General features: G+C 39.1%; 1 protein-coding gene across 5 annotated transcripts in view; it reads left to right on the forward strand.

The window, feature by feature from the left end:
• Positions 1-22,432, forward strand: part of LOC133529529 (mitoferrin-1-like) — a 48,076-nt gene that overhangs the window by 6,329 nt on the left and 19,315 nt on the right. For all 5 annotated transcript variants that reach the window (XM_061867260.1, XM_061867262.1, XM_061867265.1 and 2 more), the window contains exons 3-4: positions 12,570-12,700; positions 13,700-13,756. In XM_061867260.1, the coding sequence (XP_061723244.1) occupies positions 12,570-12,700; positions 13,700-13,756 (188 nt within the window). The remainder of the gene's footprint in view (positions 1-12,569; positions 12,701-13,699; positions 13,757-22,432) is intronic.

Raw genomic sequence — 22,432 nt, forward strand, 5'->3', positions numbered from 1 at the left:
AGGCATCCGCTTTGTATTTTTTTATTTACTCTTTGCCAAAGATTTTATTTCACAGCTGTTTATGATGAAGCCTCTATAAAACTAGTAAATGAAATAAGTAAATAGTTCGTAAACTAGCGGAACCAAGTGTCCGCGTGACGTCCCAAACTGTAGTTCTGACGACATAATGACTAAAGGCCGACAAGTAAATGGAGTAAAGTTTGAGCGAAGAATCGGAAGGTCAATGTCGGGATTGTCAGCCACTAACGATTGTTCCGTCGACATCACTGTTAACTATTTTTGAACCTTATTGCAAAGACACCATTAATGGTCAGTTAAGAGTTCTGCTGTTTTCATGTAATATTCATGCAAACTTATTATCATGTGCAAGTGCTAACGTCAAGCGAATTACCCTGACCACGAAAAAGGCGGGTGAATTCTCTCGAAGTCTCTAGCAACAAAGTTGTTTTTTTTTGGACGTGGTGTATTGTGCACTGATGTGATTTTCTGATATTTACAACATACTTATGCCTTAAACCGGGTCCAGACGGGTGTGTGTGTGTTCGCGCGGATCGCGAATCAGGGACGAGCGTTACATGTAATGCTCGTAGTACCGTCCACACGCAGAATTCCTGTTACATTGCACAATGGATTACAATACATGTTACGCCCGTGTGGACCCGGCTTTACGTGTTTGCTGCGATATTTTGTTATGATAACCTTCGCACTATAGGTTAGGCATAGGTTCCCAGAAAAAAGGGATATCTTTTGAAGACGGGCCAACGAAGAGGCTTGTTAGCCCGGCACGTACGTCGAAATGGGGCAGAAGTTTGTTCGATGCCGAATAAGAAGGTCAATGGCGGCGTGCGTCAACTACTCATGAAATATTCAGCGGCCGCGGACGCAATCGTAATCGGACAGTGTCGTCAAAAATCAATATACGCAAAGGAAATAATACTTTATTGGACCAGCGTAGTCAGGGTCAGGGTCATCAATAGTCGACATCGTAGGCATCACAATGTGAATCCATTTGCTTGGGTTCGGCTCAACAGACAGGGCCCTATCTTATAAAGCTACAAATTACAAGTTTACAGGTGTAAAGCGGTGTTTTTTATGATATAGGAGACAAACGAGCAGACGGATCGCCTGATTGTAATTGGTAAGTGATGGTAAGGATGATGTCACGCGCTTGATCAATAGCGTTTTGGCCAGTGTTGCTGCCGCTTTAGACACGCAAAATGGATGTAACTCGTGTTGTGGCTTTATAAAATGCGCCCTAGGTGCCACGCGGCAGCGATGTGTGAAGCGATGAGAGATAGAAACTGGCAGGTCAAGACGAGTTTTAGTAATTCGATCTGTTTCCAATATGATACTGATTGATCTGTCAGTGTCAAAAATTACATTTTTGGTTGAAGTAATGTCACTTTTGACACTGACATATCAGTATAAAACTCGAATTGGCCTGCGAGTTTCTTTTCGCGGGCTATTTAATCTTAGAAAACGTATGGGTTGGCGTAAACAACTAGCGATTAACGATTGACGAACCATGATATTGACGAACTGAGAAATGGAAAAACAAAGGCCGACTAGAAGAACGGGGAATCGGACGAACAGTGCAGAATTGTTAACGATTAATATATGTATTATTTGCAAGCAATCTACATCTATACCTAGGTTTTCTGCGCGAGAAAATATTCGATAACTAATCGCTTATAAGTTTGCCATCCAACGTCTTTCCATCTCGTGACTTGTTTCAGAAAATATGACGCAGTTCAATGATAGGGTTAATGCTATTGTTATTAATCCAGAAGTTATTAGTAACTTAGCTCAGGTCCCCCTGCCCTCGCTTTATACGGTACGATCGATCGAGTATGTATGCAAATGACATTTGCGTGGTCTACGCCTACATTTAGTTGAGTTAGCGCCAGCCTACGACCACTGCCGGGGCGTCCCCTTTTACGCTGATATCATTGACATAGTATTGTAATGTAACCCAATAATATGTTAAACCTTATGTATGACAATCTTCCATCCCCTAATTTAAAGGGTGGGAGGTAATTTACTATTAAAAATCCTGAAATACTCATCTGGGCGTAATACAATCTGCTTTTATTACTGATTCCCCATCGAAACTTCAACCCGTCCCCCCACCTAACGCCCTTTTCCCCTCCCTTTTCACCCTAACGGGGGGTTAAAAAAACTATATATGTAGAGTATGTAGCTCAACTAAATCGGTTCAGCAGTGATTGATTCATTCAGGGGCTCAAAAGTTCAAGTTTTTGAATTGTTTTGTTGTTTGTGTACTAATACTAGCTTCCTTAGGGCTTCATGAAGTACCCTAAGGGTTTTGATGACCATCAGTGAGTGAGTGAGTGAGTCAGTGACGCAATCGGGATTTTTTGAGATATGAATAAAATCTAAAGTATGAAAGCTATGCAAGTCTTCCTCGCGTTGTCCCGACCCGGTCCATGGAAGCCTGGGGTCCGCTTGACAACTAATCCCCAGAATTGGCATGGGCACTAGTTTTTACGAAAGCGACTGCCAACTGACCTTCTAACCCAGAGGGTATAAACTAGGCCGTATTGGGATTAGTCCGGTTTCCTCACGATGTTTTCCTTCATCGAAAAGCGACTGGTAAATATCAAATGACATTTCGTACATTAGTTCCGAAAAACTCATTGGTACAAGCCGGGGCTTGAACCCGCGACTTCCGGATTGAAAATCCCACGCTCTTACCGCTAGGCCACCAGAGCACCAAGCTATGCAATTGATTTTTTTTTATGCTTAATAATAAGTCCACTATTGACATTATATTCCGCGAATTTTGTTTATCTGGTGGATTCCAAATCCAAGTTATGAGAAAAGTTAGGTTTGCGTTGCGCTTCGCTTTGCTCGTGTTGGCGGGGGCGCTACCGTGCCTCTAGATACCCCTACGTTTTTTCTTCGATCTATCGTACAACCTGGTTTTTACGAAAAGTTTTCCTGCCTCATATAGAATAATAACCTTTTAAGTAAGAAGTAGGAAATCTGTAAAGGCAATCAACACCGACATTTTGTAGAAAGTCGACGTACTTATAAATAAAAAACTATAAAGTAGTTAACTAGTTAGCGGTTGTGCCTTGATTCCCACTTCTCATTTAGACCTGTCATATAAAGAAAAACTAAATATCCTGATTAAATTCCGGACAACATCCTAAAAGTCTGCATACTTCTTTAGGGCGTAGGCGGTCCTCACATTGGATTCGGATCCTCACGTACAGGTGCATACTGCATAGTGCTGTCACGCTCACAGACCGTTACCGGCGCGGCGTGCGGATCCGCATCAGTGTGTGCAATTCCAATTATCTATTCGATCGTTTTTAGGTGATATATGATATCGGCTATCTATCAGAGAAGGGTATAAAGAAGCTTTAAGCTTGGAATTGGAACGCCACATATTTTCTCGGTGACACTAAAAATAAATATACAACCGAACATAACTATAACTATATTTTTACACCATAATCTGGTGTAATACGGCGCCTCCGTGTTTTATCTATAGATAGTATGTGTCATAGTAGTTTTGATAAGCACAATCGTGATTGGGAGTTTCGCTGCTTTGAAGTTTCCTAATCATCCAGTAATGTGATGTGATTAGTTCACTGTATAGTTCCTCAAAGAGCAAGCCGCAAAACCTCCCTTGATTTGTACACTAGATAGAAGTGGGTCACAAGGTTAAGGAATTACCATATAAATTGACGTATTTCCATTTGATTGAGTAAATAAGCAAATTCCGTAAGGAAAAAGACGCACACATTCCAAGGTATTTGCCATGAGTCCAGTTTTTAGACTCGTGACAGATCACAGCGGCTGTCTTAATCTTAGGTCACATGCTAAAGAGTTAAAGGTTAAAGACCTTGCTAAGGGGAGGAGAAACTGGGCAAGCGGACCCTGGGTTCCGAAGCAGTAGCTGAAGATAAGTCAAAAGAGAGAGAATAAACGTTATAGTAAATGAGAGATAGGACATAGGACTGTCACTGTCAAAGACAACCAGTTTAGCCATTGACATTGACACAGGACAGGATATTTTCATAACAATATTAGAGAACTCGAGCGATCGTCTATCAATGAGCGTACGGTTACACTTAGAATCAGATAACACTACATAGTTTTTCGTCCCATAAAAATGCAAGCTCTTTTTCCATGCAGTAAAGTCTATTTTATATTAGCTAACCGCTAATCAGAACTATCTAATCCTCACTCTACTACTTATTAGTTGTAAACTTTATTATCTATCAATTGTGCAATCAAATTTGCACTGGGCATGGTTTTTTCTTGTCTATTACTATAAGAATCCTTTCTTGTGTTTATAGTATGAATTCTGTGTTTCGCAAGAACCGTAAGTCATCGCAAGTCATGAATTCTTATGGAGGGTCACTACGAAAGACAATGTCTCCTGGATGGACATTGGAAATTTAGCGAGAACACACGAACTAAATTTATCAGAATTTCAGAGCTTGAATCTCAATGGGCACAAAATAAATTCAGGTATTGTCTGTGGTACGGCACCATTTTTTGGTATATGTGGAATAAATTCTATGTTCACGGAATAAATTCAGATATTTGAGGCTCTGAATTTCTGATGAAATAAGCTCGTGTGTGGTGCGCCAGAGGCCTTTGCTCACATCTATGAATGATCTGATTGAGTGGTTGTACACTATGATCACAGTCACGTTGTACGCGGCTACCTGCCTATTGAATCGCTAGCGATACTACAATGTTACAATTACTATTACAGTCGCCATCAGTCTGATATATCGGAGCTGCCAAGATGGTCTAAATATCTAAACATTTAACGTCTTGACAATACAGGCTTTGTTTAGATATTTGTGTATATCTTGGCCGCTCCAATGTATCTGATGGCGCCTGTACTTGACGTGACGCGGCCATTTGTTTCAGCGCCAGATATAAGTACTGGTCAATTCTGTTGTGATTTTAAGAGGTACGTTGTGATTTGAAAACGTTTTATTCGGTTAAGGGTAAAGGGTAATTCTTGGAAGGGTAGTCTTAGTATTTCAATTATTTCCTTAATTAATGTATGTAGCAACTTTATCCTAACTAGTTATTTGATTGTCAATTTAATCCCACCAAAAACATTTTCATGTAAAATGTTGCCAAAGCAAAACCACAAGGCTCACACTGTCAAAAAGTTATCAGATCTCATGTAGAGCCAAGCTTCTAACTCTACAAGCCCTAACTTCACAAACTCTACACCTTAGTCAAAATATATGGCTTGGCGGTTTAGTTACAACAAGTACTATTGTATAACAGAAAAGTAATTAACAGTGAATAACTTTTCACGTTACGCCCGTGTGATGGCAGCGAAACGTTGATGGTAGCTGGGTCAATAAATCGGTTACTATTCGGACCATACAACATGTGCCGGAGCGCGTGATATAGGTACTAAATTGAAAAAATGAAAATGAAAATGAAAAATATTTATTTCGTAACTTATAAGTAGCTTTTTACATCTGTGCCGATGCCTCTTTTTAAGTAATGAATATACTTGTATTAAGAAGCACCGCTCTCCCGTAGTGGTAGCTTACAATTTTGGTGTGTACATTACATATACAGGCCATAAAAATAATATTCTATTAAGTTATATAAAATTTAAATTAAATTATAATGTCAACTTGCAGTTTCGGATGTTTTGAGAACTTGCTGACTGACACGCCTTCCTAACTGATTATAATTAACCATGATTCATCCTGAAGCCTTGAAAATATGCGGGGAATCACAAAAAAATAACTATAAATATTAGGTAACTTTGATGGTCGAATCCTTGGAATGCTTTGTCAATAGAAATTAAATTTTATTAGCGGAAGTCCTTGATGATAGCCAGCGTCCTTGATTTCTTGTTTATTATTAGAATGAAAAGGCAATTCGCCGAAGGAAAATTACCTCGTTTGATGTAATTGAAGTGTTGCGCCGGATGGCTGATAATTTGCTAATGTCCGCAGAACTTACGCGATGAATATGAGTGAGTGATGCGATTTTGTTGTGCAATAACTATAAAATTATAGAAATCCAATTTTAAACTGAAAATTAAACATTTTTTCGTGTATTTTTTAGGTTTCGATTGGACGTCATTAGGGGTCCTCCATTAATTACATAACACGTTTAGGGAGGGGTCAAGAAAATGTGACATGTTGTGACGAGTGACCCTTGTAAGAAATAAATCGAAGGAGCATATGAGATCTCGTCTTAGGTATATAAAAAACTGTTCCATTTTTCATAAAACGATCGATCTGTATATCATTGTCTGATTATAGAGTTAAAAATGCTTTTGTCGTTTTGCGATCCAAAACCTGCGGAATAAGCATGATAAGAATGATGTGTATTATTAAGTGCCGCGATTTGGTTGTGCGACAACAATCGCAAATAGCTGGCAGTTTATTTAAGATAATTGCCGTCAGATAAACGAGACGTGAGCATACAACGAGCGCGAACAACTTATTAAACAAACATAATGTCGTCTTTAGAGAGTCACATTTTGTTTTTCACATTCTTTGCCTAATATTATTCGTTGTGCATATGCAAATACGCGCAGTCTATTCATCTTCATGGTAAACACATTCATCGCTATTAACCACGACACGTTGTCGTTTTGCCTCTACGAAACATTTCCTCTATATACCGGGAAAGCCATGTAAACAGTTACGACGTAGCGCTACGACAGTACGACCGTAGCTCAGCGGTGAATGTGTGAACACATTCAGTACCATTACCATGTTATCGGCTACGAGCGTTGCCGATAACGTGGGAAAAACCGTATGTAGCGAAAGAGCCTATTACGAACAGAGAACCAGCTTAGCGGGTCGCTGACGGTGAATGTGTCAGACGAAGTTTATTATGTAACGGGACTTAATCGCATATAAACCCTCTAAATAAACTTGAAACATAGCATCACGAATTATAGTGTAGTAATGCCAGTATAGTTAGCGTTGCTTCCAAGTGTTGCAACAAACACCAAACGTCTATCACCGTTGGTGCGACTGGCCCTTAGTGCCTGCTGTTACAACTAGTGCTGAAGTCGGACCAAGCTAACCCTTGCCATCATGCCATTTGCAGTGACAAAGTATGGAAATGTCACCAATAATGTCCAAATTTCTATGAAAATATGACGTTTATAATGACACTAACTCACTTTGTTCTGTGCAAGTCGGTGACAAGTTAGCTTAAAGGGACTCAGTGTAACTCAATTAAGACACAATAAAGCGTTATTTTGTGAGCCGTATTACAACGAGATACAGTCCATTATGGTCACTGAAGTCCGTCTTTGTCCGTTCAGAATGCTATCCGCAAATCAAACTGCCGACCGGGGGCGTCAAACTTCTCATTCACGCTTACGTGGTCATGGCAAGAGTGAGAAAGATAGTGATATGTCGTCGGTCAGTAGAGCTATCAAAATCGGTCACATCCTGAGAATCGTGGTTGCGGTAGGGACTGATATGATGTAATGTAGATAACAATGGCCAATAGAGTGAATGATGGAAGCTGGCGAACTTTACTCGTAGACAACCCGCCTCGTGAGGAGAGGTCAACGGGGCATTTTTAGCTCTGTATGTTCTAAATGGTTGTTAGATGATCTCAGCCGTATTTTTGGAGTCATGTAATTTGGTTTAGAATGTAACGAAGATTGCTCGAAGCAATTGCCATTTCAAGTTGTCTTCATTGCAACCCACTGCTCTCTTCGTCTACATTCCTATGTGGTACACAGTACTAACATGTTCCTATTCCTGTATCGACCACCGTGTTAACTTGTCACCATAGGAAAGTACTGTACTAATAATCCTTAGTACTCTACTATTAGGGAAGATATACGATAACGAGGTAGCACTGTAGACCATATAGGAATATCAGCGATTGATAACATTGACACATATTGTGCCGCAGAGGGCGGGGCGCCAGCATTGTGCCGCGGAGCTGTTTAGTTCCCAAATAGCGGCCTGTTGTCACAGTCGTAGTAAGAAGTATTCAAATTATATCTTTAACAAAAAAACAAGTTTTATATGGGGATGATGTTATGCAATTTTTTAAACAACTATTGATATTTAGAAACTTTTATTTTAAATTTGTTCAGGTATGTAGTTGTTTAGATAATTTAAATTTGTGGCGCTTTTTTAAGTGTACATTTTTACTAAGTCCCTAATTTATAACATTTCTTTAAGTTCGCGAACGGCTGGACCGGTTTGGTTAATTTTGGTATTGGAATATTTCTAGGTTCAGGGACGGTTTGAACGGTGAAAAAATATGGAAAGAATGCGAGGAAAATAGTAAAAACAATATTGTTACTTTCCCATACAAACTGTTCCTACGACAACGTGTACCAATTTCTGTATGTTTCCTCTGATCAAGATAAAAATCGATATCTGAGGATCCATCCGAGTGTAGCTTTATAATATTGAAAAAAAAAAAAAACCCGCCACACTACTCTTTCTTATAAGGTTAGTAGGTGTTTACGGACTCTACAATAATTCCCGTCTTTAATATTTGCTGATTATAGGTAATGAAATCTAGCTTTCCTCTAACAGTATCGCCAAATGTTTTCTAAAAACGGTCAGGAGACTTAAACTATAACTACTATAAGTATATCGGCTGATATTGAGTATGATATAATTTTCAATTGATTGACAGGATTGTAACATATACTGCGTTATATCAGCTTACATCACAGTGCGCACTGTAATGCCGAGCCGAGAAAATAACTCAATTTGGAGCGGCGATTACAGGAGCGGCCGGCCTTGCTCGGCTATCACTGCTCTACCTACCGATTTGTTAACATACTGCACTAATGATGCCATGTGAGAGTCTAGTATTTGTTATGCAGAGTTCACAGACAAGCTTTAGTTTATTAAATTGTAACAACTGAAAAATCCAAATCTAATAGCGTGCTATCGGTCTAACTACACTCATTTGCTGATGCAGTTAGGTCTATCTCGTTCCTAGCCTGTTCCTGCACCTCAAGGACAGAAGCGTTGTGCGTAACACATGATGATGAATACGCCATACACCTCGGCATCATAGATCCATCAAAACATAGGTCCGATCAGACAATTTAATATCTTGTAACGATATGATCTGGCGCCCTTTGGCCGTAACGACGAATGACATTACATAACTAACATGTTGGGGTGCAATTCCAATGTAAAGGTTGTGTTACTAATGACAAAACTCCAAGTGCTTGTGAACAAATGCTTAAGGCAAATCCTGCATATCTCTTGGCCTAACTGGATCACAAAAGCTCACTTATGGAGAATAACCGGATAAGCACCCCTACACAAGGAGATCCAGACGTGGACTGGCCCTGACTTGTATGATGCCCGGTAAACGGAAACATGGTCGCCCTAAATTTACTTGTCGCCGTTCTGTGGAGCAAGAGCTGGGTGTATTGGGGATGGGGTGGGAGGTTACTCAATGTATTAGGTATGTCACTAGGATCACTAGTTCTAAGTGTTCTAACTTCGTCTGTTTTCTAATGTACCTATCTTCTCCATGATACGTTATAAGAATGAATTTACAATGTCATTTGTTGATTAATCATCAAGTAGGTATAGGTAGCATAATGAAATGAATTCAGTGAGCCAATAAACACGTGGAGTGCAAACATCATGTGAATTCATTTACATGTTAATCGTACCGCGAATACCTTATCGGACGAATAATGACTTTCTGAAACTACATAATATTGTTACTGTTATGTTTCTTAGTAATATTACAATGAATAAAGTATTACAAGTAAAGGATCTTGTTTGAGAACGTTTCACACAAATGTTTAGTGGCTTTTTAATCTCATATGCATTATCTGCATGGATATGCACGTGTTGTTTTGAATTCAATATGCTTTTGTTATGGTTTTTAGTGTGAATGTGTCTTTATCATGGTAATCAACATAATAAGGTGCGAATGCGGGTCAGAAACTTGTTATTGTACGAAAGCTGTTTATTTTAACCAAATCATCTACTTCATAGTCTAAAGATGATACTCGTATAAACACAAAACAATATAGACATGGTTTTAATTTTTAGACTACTCGACAGCTCTACACAATCCAAAATTGTTCCTAAATTGCAGCTTTTTTGGGCGAATCTTGTCGCTCTACTATGCTATGGCTAGTTATGGTATGGGCTTTGCTATGGTTAGTTTGTTGCATTAAAACCTGGACAACCCTTACCAAAACCAGGATTTTGGGTTATTTCACTGTACAGTCAGATGCAGAGAGAGGTGACCCCCTGCATATACTGATTGTATTCAGGGGTGGTCACCTCTCTCTGCAGCTGACTGTACAGTGTATATACAAACATAATTTTTTCTAGGACATGTTAGTAGAACGTGATACAATATTTCTTCTAACTGTGCCGCTATAGCCCTCTAGAGTCCCTAGACAACGGGAAGCATTATCGTTGACCCACCATTTTAATGAAATACTGAAAATTTTACAATAAATAACTTCCGACATAAGTGACATACTCGTAATTCATAAACTAAATTAACTGCTTTTAGGTAAGGGCTATCATAAGAACATGATTTCTAAGTACCATATAAGGCGATATAGGCAACATACGGCGATAGCATGGTCGTGTTTTTATCGCCTGTCACCATGCCTCACGTCTGTCACGCTCTAACATGTAATTAAGTGCGAAAGAAACACATGACGCAACAGGCGATAAAAATGCATCAATGCTAACGCCGGAAATTTTGATATACTTGTCAAGTGTAGACAAATACCGCTTGCCAATAAATAATAGAATAAAGGGAAAGCGATGTTGCCTCGCTGGATTGAACATCCTCAAGTGAACTATTAAATACTACGCCACGCGTGACTGAACACCTGGACACAAACTCAATAGTAACGGCTCGTTTTGGTCTATAGGTTTCTATAACAATGTTCATAGTTCATACAAACTTACCTGTTATCTTTGCCCTTTAGTGTAGTTAGAGGGCTGGGTCATAGCCCAGCTGTCTGGCTGGGTTGGGCTGGGTTAGAAAATACTTATTAAATAATTACGTCTCAAGATTAGAAATCAAGTCAGTAAATACTTGTTCAATCCAATCTGAATCTGTTCCGTCATAAAATAAAACACAACATGTACTTAAAAATATTCTGATACAATATCGTCTTACTTAACCCCTTGCAAGACCCTTTGAAGGATATCAGGGATTTAAGGTTTTAAATGAAAATACATAAAGTTGCTAACCTCTGAACTTCTTACCAAGCAGATATAAAGAAGTTTTGCGACTTAAGCCGAAGATATCGACTTTATTCTGTTGGTTTTAAGGTAGCATTCAATTGATTAAAATGTGCCACTAAACTCAACAAAAGTAGTGTACCTGTACGTAAATACATGAATAAAATTCCATTATAATCCGATGGTTATAAATATCGATTTGCAGCATTTGTTCACAATCGTTTATGCGAAAAAGCGTGTAAAAAACGAACCTTGAACGGCTTGCTACGAGTATAATGAAAGGTTTTTGCCAGGATGAGTAAGCGAAATGATAATTATAATACGTGGGACACAGCCCGTGCGCGTGTGTACAAATGTATAACTTGTATAATCAGAAGCATAAATAACTATGCGAACGAAGTGTTCGAAACGATCTCAACTGTTGTCGGTCATGAAATTTGGTTTCTATGTCACTTCGTGCCTTCTCACATTGACAATCAATATGAAGCCGCTATCATATTGAATATTAACAAAGTGGCACAGAAAACAAGTCTCGATAAAGTCGATGTCAAATACGAGTATATTACTCACCTTATTAAAATGTAACAAGCTGCAAAAATGTATACCTTATGTGAAACCAATTATTTATGGTCATTATACGTGCTATTGTTTTGTTTAGTTTCTGAAAGGTTTTCCTCGTGGCCCATTCATAATACTAGAGGAAGCTTGGTATAAACAAACCATTGTAACTGTCTATTTTATTGTAGCGCAAATAATGTATCGTTTAGGTACAGGATATGCGTCTATATCAAATATATATGTTACTAATAATGACTATCTTTTGACGGGACTCTACCGCGAGAAATACTTGTAACGTTTTATTGTCCTACTTTGGAATTGCATTCCAGTTGCTAAATGCAATCGGTTATTTCCTACATTTCCGACTTTATTCTTAGTATCATATTATTATTTTATTTGTTTAAATCTGGACAAAGAATCATAACCGATTTTAGGTTTTTGAAAAAAGTACCCGAAAATTAGCTTGTTTTTTTTTAGTTACATGGTTTTATCACTAAATGTAATTAGTGTCCACTGCAAAACGTTATAACATTTTTAGTCGGCAAGCTCAGGAATGGGATGCTAATAAAATTGAACACTTCTTGCTAGGCGTTGACACTTCCTGCGTCGCATGTCATAATTTCCTTTGATGCACTCCTACTTGTTAATTTTTCACGTGTCCCACCGTGGCGCGGTGACAGAAACTGAAAACGGCTTTTCTAAACTCACCTAATAAATAATAATTCTTATTTTATTATTTGGATAATGTATACATAATCTAGTCGATGATTTGAATCTGAAGCGACACCTTATTGTTTGTTGCAGGCCAATCCGCGGCATGTCAGCAGTGGTGCTCGGCGCCGGACCCGCGCACGCGTGCTTTTTCGCCACCTACGAGCACAGCAAGCACACGCTCGGGCACCTCACAAGGCATCGGCACGACCACCTCACACACGGTACGTATGACACAGCTCGCCACCTACGAGCACAGCAAGCACACGCTCGGGCACCTCACGAGGCACCGGCACGACCACCTCACGCACGGTACGTATGACACAGCTCGCCACCTACGAGCACAGCAAGCGCACGCTAGGCACCGGCTCGACCACCTCACGCACGGTACGTATGACACAGCTCGCCACCTACGAGCACAGCAAGCACACGCTCGGGCACCTCACGAGGCACCGGCACGACCACCTCACGCACGGTACGTATGACACAGCTCGCCACCTACGAGCACAGCAAGCGCACGCTAGGCACCGGCTCGACCACCTCACGCACGGTACGTATGACACAGCTCGCCACCTATGAGCACAGCAAGCACACGCTCGGGCACCTCACGAGGCACCGGCACGACCACCTCACGCACGGTACGTATGACACAGCTCGCCACCTACGAGCACAGCAAGCACACGCTCGGCCACCTCACGAGGCACCGGCTCGACCACCTCACGCACGGTACGTATGACACAGCTCGCCACCTATGAGCACAGCAAGCACACGCTCGGGCACCTCACGAGGCACCGGCACGACCACCTCACGCACGGTACGTATGACACAGTTCGCCACTTACGAGCACAGCAAGCACACGCTCGGCCACCTCACGAGGCACCGGCACGACCACCTCACGCACGGTACGTATGACACAGCTCGCCACCTATGAGCACAGCAAGCACACGCTCGACCATCTCACGAGGCACCGGCACGACCACCTCACGCACGGTACGTATGACAGCAGCGGGGATAGATGGTGGTTTGAACATTTGAAGGTCCCATTTTTCGGTTTTACGCTTATATCTAGGAAACTTATAAAATGAAAGCTGAATACATTTTGTATAAGTTTTATTCAGTCATGTTTTTCAATATCTTTTTATAGTTTTCGAGCTATCCGCTCTTGAAAGTGTGTAATTTTGGAAAATGCCCAGACAATAATAAGTTTATGTTAACGCTTGCAGGGTTGTCCGGTTGTCTGGCGTCGCTAGTGCACGACGCAGTCTCCAATCCGGCAGAAGGTAACATTTCAAATATTTGCTTCTTATCTTATCCTCTAGCCGGCCAGAAGCCTATAAAAAGGTCTCCCATTCTATTTTGAATCTTTATTTTGACAAATCAAAATTGCATTTGTCTTGGCAAGTTTTAGCTAGAGGAATAGCCACTTGAAAGGGTAATTTAACGGACTAAAAACAAGTGGTACGGTGCGTTTGAATAGTCGATGACATGACAAAGGCTACTACAATCACGCCGCCGCTTAGAAGTAAAGTTTGACTTGAGTCAGTTCAATACAACTAAAGTAGTATTTTTTTTGACACATAATGCTTTGAAAATGGAAAGCTGGCGACAGAGCGCGATGAATATAGAACTGCTATTAGTTGCAAAGCGGTGTGAGCGTTTGTTCCTGTTGGTGTGTGCTTTCCTCATTTAGTAGTTGTAAGCGATGCTTGTGACCTTGCACCCTGCCCTTTGCGGAAAATTGTAACCGGTGTATTTTGTTCCTGCTCACCGCCCTGCCCTTCGCGGCATAGTGTGAGCGGTGTATTTATTTCATGCGCACATCGCACTTCGCTAGACTTGGGGCCATATCGAAATAACGAAGTTGATTTCTCGACCGATTTTTGATTTTTTAAAGCATTAATACTACGTCGGTGGCAAACAAGCATACGGCCCGCCTGATGGTAAGCAGTCACCGTAACCTATGGACGCATGCATCTCCAGAGGTGTTACATGCGCGTTGCCGACCCTAACACCCCCCCACACCCTCGTTGAGCTCTGGCAACTACTCACCGGCAGGAACACACTACTAATATAAGTAAGGTTTTCCTATTACTTAATACTTGTAAGGTTAGGTTAGGTTGAATTACATAACAAAGTGCAAAGACCCGCCAGAATAAATCACTGACAGTCGTAAACTCTTCAATACCTGACGTCTATAACTGAACAATACGTTACACAGCTCTCAAACGACATTTACATTGCATTTAGAATCTTAACTTATCCGTCGTAGGGTGTAATCTGATATGGTTTTAGGAACGACGGTGTTTTGTTTGTGAAGTAATTAGCGAATGAAGGGGTTTTACGCGCGCCATTCATACGGGCCCGGGTGTATGGCATCCGGCCACGCGGTCACTACAGAAAAGGAAACAACCGACGTTTTGACGTTTTAATAAATCGACGTTTTGGGAAATTTTAAGAGTAGAGGGAGCATGATTTATAAGTTTTTTGCCATAAATGTAATTTTTGGTGACTGTACTTTTATTTCAACAGGCAAATAATACTCATCGAAACAATTCTAATAAACCCAAACACAATAAGGTTGCGTTGTTTTATCACAGAGTTCCTATGGCCACCTCTTGTGTCCATCATCAGATCAGCTCACGGTACCATAATATAGCATCGTCATCCAACTGACATAATATATGTGAAGTATCCGCTCAATCGCATAATGGGAAGTAGGTCTAATTTAACATATATACGGAAATCAAATTATATATTAGAGACTCTGTGGCCAGCTCTATGGGCACCCTTCCACAGGGGACAGATCTAGGGAACCTTATAAGTTTGATTTATTTATTTTATTGTAGCTATCATTCGAGAATAAAAAACTCATCATCAAAATACAACGATGTACAATTGTGTACTCGGCGGTTATGTCAATGGCATTGCAATCTCTACCAGTAAACAGTTATACCTACCAATGGTGCAAATAGAAGTTGGATTGGTTTTAACTTGATATAATATTAGCTTCTGTTCGTAACTTCTGCGTAGAATACTCGTAAGTATACTTCCATATTCCACTTTCATAGTAACTATCTTCTCCTGTTTCACCCATTCGAAGGATGATTTCCGGGATATAAACTATCCTATGTCCTTTCCCGGGCCTCAAACTACATCCATACCACATTTACAGCGGGTTTAGTGTGAAGAGGTAACAGACACACAGAGTTACATTTATAATATTAGTAGGGATTCAGACCCGTGATATGACTACTTGTTTTAATCGGAAAGGATAATGGTGCGCCTGAACATTCGCCTCGCCGCCGCTTCTAGATCGTAGCTCAAATAAAATATGACATTAACAATGCACTCCCACATGTATACAATGGTCGTTTAGGATTTTGTTGTTGTCTTAGACACGAATAAGGAAAAACTATTTGCATTGATAAGTGGAACTAATTGGTGGACGTGTTGTGCGCTCAGAAATTACATGCACTGTCACATTTAAACTGATTAATTATAATGTACACTGAACTACATTGTAATTAAACAAACAACGTTTGATTTGAAGAACTGTTAACCAAGTACGGACTTGTTTAAACTTCCTCGTTATTTTTTCATTAAAAACTGACCTATTATCACCAAACCAGCTCAGTAGTGTTTAGTTACGGAAAAATACACACACAAACATACGCAAATGTATATTCTCTTTTTGTGGGACACAGATTACACATATTAACTTGAAAATTGACCTTTTTAGTCCTTTTTTTGGGTTCTTACTAGAGTCTGTTCAGAAAGAGAATAGTCGTGGAATGTATTGGGCCCCATACATTCCACGACTCTTCTCTTTCCGCACAAACTCTTTAAGAGCTTATACCCTTTTCTTCGCCCGCGTATGATCCTCTCTGTTATTTTCCTTCAGAGGTCCGGTTCTTAAAATTAAACGACAATCGAAGTCCGTTTCTACTTGAGTTTATAAGCAAAAAGAATAAGTCGGCAGTCCGCCTTTTGTTGACCCCTGGTTTAGATTATTTAGGTATGGTTGCTTTTGCGAAGCGCTGGTGGCCTAGCGGTAAGAGCGCGGATTCGGAGGTCGCGGGTTCAAACCCCGGCTCGTACCAATGGGTTTTTCGGAACTTATGTACGAAATATCATTTGATATTTACCAGTCGCTTTTCGGTGAAGGAATACATCGTGAGGAAACCGGACTAATCCCAGCAAGGCCTAGTTTACCCTCTGGATTGGAAGGTCAGATGGCAATGCTTTTGTAAAAACTAGTGCCTACGCCAAATCTTGGGATTAGTTGTCAAGCAGACCCCAGGCTCTCATGAGCCGTGGCAAAATGCCGGGACAACGCGAGAAAGAAGACGAAGTTATGGTTGCTTTTGCTTGTTCACCATCAGAAACAATAACAGATTCCTATAGGTAGGTATACTTAGAATATATACCCAACTAGCAAAATTTCGTCATATAATGGTTGCGGCAACGTTTCTGCGGTATCCTTTTAGCTCTTACTATTAGTCATCATTACGAAATCATTACGTTTATATGACGCGATTTGGGCCCATTTTATTCAGCATTTCAGTCATATAAAAGTTGTTTAACTGCAACCACCGCCACTTATAGATCTTATAATAACCACCGACGTGACTATCTTATGACAATTTAGCTGTATATTAGCAAATTACATGACTTAAATATGACTGAACTGATCTGTAACTTCCATTTATATGACATATTTGTGGAGTAATCGCATCCTAGGCTACTAAACAATAGAATATAACTCGAACTAGAATAAAAAAGGAATTCGTCTTAATAAGTCTTGACGGTAAGTATTTTCTTTATTAGTCAGCCATGATGTTACATGTTTTTATTAAGAATGCTCATAACGTAACGTAACGGCGTATGGTAGAAATGTATTGCGAAGGTAAGTTTATTGATGAAGTAAACTATGTTTAATAGTAAATATTTAATGCCCCACTATAATTCTTAGTTAATTAAATGTAAATTTAATTAATATTGATGATTTTCTTGAACGCCGCGGTTATACGGCATTTATCCAGTTATAAGCTATATAATCGCATCTTATATAGCAAGTTTAGCGGTCAAAGCGCCATTATACATATTTTGTCGGACATATTTTAGGGTTCGTTAGAGTTTCTGAAAAAACCTTTTTACAGATTTTAGTATTTTATTTCTAGAGACAAGTAGCACCGTGAAATATGGTCATTGTAGCTGATGTGGACTATTTTTTAAGAAAAGAAGATCAATTGTGTAGTGATACTAATGTACAGTGGCCTTGGAGCGAGACTCATTTCATTTTGTCTTCGATGTGTATTGGATGCGGATACTCAACGTCCCCGTTGACAATTGATCCCACACATTTTATTATATCGGACAATAATATAAAAAATCTACACGACACCATTTTTTTCTGGTGCCCAAACTGTTCAGAGTACGCTATATATGATCACTATCCATTAGAGGAATGTGAGTTTTGTGTGAATACTGACAATACTGACAATCATCCCCAAATCATCCAAATCTTTGGATCCACTGCTCTCATCAGCATTGAATTGGAGTTCCATTTCCTGTACGGAGCTATCTTCTACAACGCCACCAACATCAACGTGCATGTTTTCCGACTCTGCAGTACTAGTTTTTTTTTCGGTCACATTTGTTATTTCTACGGAACCACTTGAAAAATTAGCACTTGTCACTTCACTTCGGTTTACCGAAATTCCTTGCGTAAGAGTAGTTTTTAAATTGGTGATAATAGATTGCCGCTTCTTTTTCATTTTCCTCTTGTATCCACCGGTCTTTTTCATGTTTTTCCATTTAATCCAATCCATTTTCATATACTAAATGTTTATATCCAAACAACGTGTCGGATGTCTTTAAATGATGTTTAAGAGCTATAACAGTCATAAAAAGGTAGCATTTATACTAAATAGTGGTATAATAGCAAAGTTGTATCATTTACTCGACTACGTTTAATTCTGCTCCAATAAAGGCATATAAAATGTCATTACTCGACCAAATAGTCACATGAGCATCAGGTAGAGGTAAGTTATTCAGCAATATCTAAATCGCTGAATAAGATACTCATATATAACATGTTCTATAATTCGCGTTTATATGACAGCATGTAACATATATAGCTATTGTGCTGTATAAGTTACATGATGTCATATAATAGCAAACTACATTGCTTTTACTCGACTGCACTTGACAAGTCGTAAGTCAGATATATAAGTCACTGTTACTCGACTAAATAGTCATATAAGCCACGTAAAAAAGTGACTTATTCAGCATTTCTTATATGACTTATTAGTCATATAATCAAGTCGAGTAAACGTTTACTCGACTTGCTTACATGACTGATATGCTGAGTAACTAAAAAGCTGCATAAGCTGGCTTTATACGACATGTGCTGTATAATTCACGTCTACATGACTTTTATATGATTTATTAGCTGAATAAGCTCAATCTTATATGACTACTTTGCTAGTTGGGTAGTTACTTGATAAACAACATATGACGAAAAGCGTTAGAAAATAATAATACATAACAATGATGTCTCCACGATGTCTCTTTAAATGGTTCGCGAACGTGAACTATCTGCTACTTCAGTGATTATCAGGGGTCGGACAAAAAGTGCGGATGACGTAAAAATGACGTAATCTTGCATACAGGATGATGTTTGAGTTTGTATTTAAACTTCCGTGTGACATGTAGTAACAAAGTAGTATTAATGAAGTAACAAAATAATCGTAAATAAATCCATGGAATTATTAATACAGGTGGTAGGGTGATGTAGTGAATAAAATAAATTTCACGAAACTTGTTACCATAAGGTATAATTATTTGAAATTAGTTAGAACAAGTATGTGGGATTGCCACAATATTCGACTAAAGATGACATTTTAGAGCGTTTTCTTATACATTAGTAAATATAAATTTTAGCTAAATATAATCGTGAGGATACAATAGCTAAACAATAACGAAGTCAATTTATTGTTCATCTGATTGACAATGTGTCAGTCAAAAACGTACTTACTCATTTCAAGTGGCGATATCGTTTAATAAAGAGGTTGATAAATGATAAGTGATAATTGTTTATGAAAATCAAAAATACTATTTGAAATCATCCTATAAGTGGTTTGACGTCATCCGCACTTTTTGTCCGACCCCTGGTGATTATTTACAAATACATTGTTTACACTTAGATTACTTTCAATGTTGCTTCCCAGAATACGTCGTCTTTGTGACACTTTAAGCTTTCTTGTAACATAGCGTGTTTGTCGTATTTATTACTTTTTTGCGGTGTAAACATAATATCAGTTGTTACGAATTGATTATAGCGACGATGTACAACATACGTCACGCTGTTTGCTTGAGACTTATACTATACCATCATGTTGAGTATTGTTGAGTCATAGAACACATGACTCCTTAGAACATAAGACAGACTTTTGACAGAACACCGGGCTCAACACCTCCAATCACCGAGGTGTCCCCCAGAAGTCGTCGGCAATACTAAGGCTACTTCATTTACCTATCCTCGCATATACGGTAGTTTCGGCGATACGAGTTTACACGCGCGTTACATTCCACGACATTTGGTTTCTATGAGCTTTCACGCGCGTTAAATTTCCTTACATTCCAATTACAATGTTTCTACGATATTACGAGCTTGCACGCGCGTTACATTTCCTTACATTTGGTTTCTACGAGATTACACGTGCGTTACATTTTCTTACATTTGGGTTCTACGAGATTACACGCGCGTTACATGTCCTTACAATTGGTTTCTACGAGATTACACGCGCGTTACATTTCCTTACATTTGGTTTCTACGAGATTACACGCGCGTTTCATTTCCTTACATTTGGTTTCTACGAGATTACACGCGCGTTACATTTCCTTACATTTGGTTTCTACGAGATTACACGCGCGTTACATTTCCTTACATTTGGTTTCTACGAGATTACACGCGCGTTACTTTTCCCTAGAGTTGGTTTTGAAGTCATTGATGCTGAAGGCTTATTACAAAGTCGAGGACTATTTGACAGACAAACATGCATGGTCCAAATCAGAAATTGTAATAAAAACAAGTAGCAATTAAAATCATTGTATTATGTGAAGAGTTATAGGTGACACAGCTCAGGTAAGAAACCATATCAAATATTTTATGTAGGTATTTCATAGCAATCAAGCAGATTTATATATTTAATGTATGTTCTCATTTCTTTATTCATTTTCGTTTTATTTTGTTAGAATCCGATATGTTTTTTGAAAGACGACTTTCGTATTTGTATGATTTAATCTACATATAATTTTTTTAATCAAAAGTAACTACTGTATGTAATTGCATGATTTCTGTAGTAATCTAACTTGTATTTTTTCTTATTTAATGCATGTTAATTATTTGCCGTTTGAGTTTCTTGCCGGTCCAAATTGGGATACCCTCCTCCAATTGAGGGGGGAATAAAATCTTCTCGGGTCAGAGGTGGAGGGTTAGGGCTTATGTAGCTTTATTTGACGTTCATAAGCGCATTGTAATATGCCTACTAGAATAATAAACTATCTTTATCTTATCTTTATTAACCCGTGCGAAGCCGGGCGGGTCGCTATAAGACAACTCATAAGTAGACCAAGTTGATAACGTGATTTCTAGACGAGCCTTTACGCACTCGCACCGATGTGTATAGGCCTTTAGAATGAGTAGTCCCTATTTCAGCTGCGTCCACGTTTACGACTTTACTCCTTCACTGAGCATTATTCAATACGATTTGCCCTTGCTCAGATTTGATTACCTTACGATTGGCTGTTTTCTTACCAACATATCGTATATGCTTTACCTGTTTTGAACAGATTTGTACCTACTATAAAGTAAAGTGATAATCATTGATCCGAGATACATTGTTTACTTTAAACTGGTTATTTTTTTGAATGATTATCGTTTATTATAAGGTTGTCTGAGTCACGAAAAGAGCCTTATTCCCAAGGCCGAAGTTCCATTATCATTTAACTTCGTATGAATGTTCTTAAATTAGTTGTGACGATTTGTCGTCTTACATAATAATTTATTTTTTATGCTAATTACTCATTAACGCAAGTAAACATCAATTTACATATTAGGTATTTAGGTACCTATGTTTGTATGACCCGTAGGTACAAAATTATTTATGTAAACAAACAGAAACCGCATGGTACGACGTACATAACTAAAACAAATCATAACATAACCGTTTGTAATTTCTAGAGTCTAGACTCTGTACCTATGTAGGTATATTGAATATTGAAGGGTAATGAAAATGGGAAACTATCCATACAAAATGACTCGTTTTCATTACTGTTTAGTATATTTGCAATTCGTATGCTAGTAAGTTGCATCAAGGTCTCTTAACAATTCAATTCAAAATTCAATTCAAATTCAAAAATATACTTTATTCATGTAGGCCTAGCAACAAGCACTTATGAATAGTAAGAAACGATGCACGTTTCACCTTAATGTAAATCAAATGGTCTAGTTGACAAAAGTTGTATTTGTTTTCCTCAAGATAAGACACGTGCTCTGTCTAATGACTGGAGCTGGTGCTGATTGCCCCGTTTCTTATCAATTAAACATACAGTTGAGGCGACGATAACTTAAGGAACCGGTCCGGAATATGAGAAAGTCGCTTAATAGACTCCAACATGTGCAGACTAGTGGAGAGAAGTTACGACTTACGTTACATGAGAAGACACGTGCTCTAACAGACTAATGACGTAATGATTGTAGTGGGTAGGCTTCTCCCTCTATCTCAGTGGAAAGAGTCGGGAAGCGGGGCTCCCGGCCACGGGCCTGGGGCGACGATTCGTAACAACAGTCCCACACGGTCAAAGACAGTTGCATTTGTGCTACACTACAGAGCGTTATCATCATCACTTATCGCCACACCAATTACAGAACTTAATGTCCGTAACATTCA

Source organism: Cydia pomonella, chromosome 21 (assembly GCF_033807575.1).
Source record: "Cydia pomonella isolate Wapato2018A chromosome 21, ilCydPomo1, whole genome shotgun sequence".
In the NCBI taxonomy this organism is placed as follows: Eukaryota; Metazoa; Arthropoda; class Insecta; order Lepidoptera; family Tortricidae; genus Cydia; species Cydia pomonella.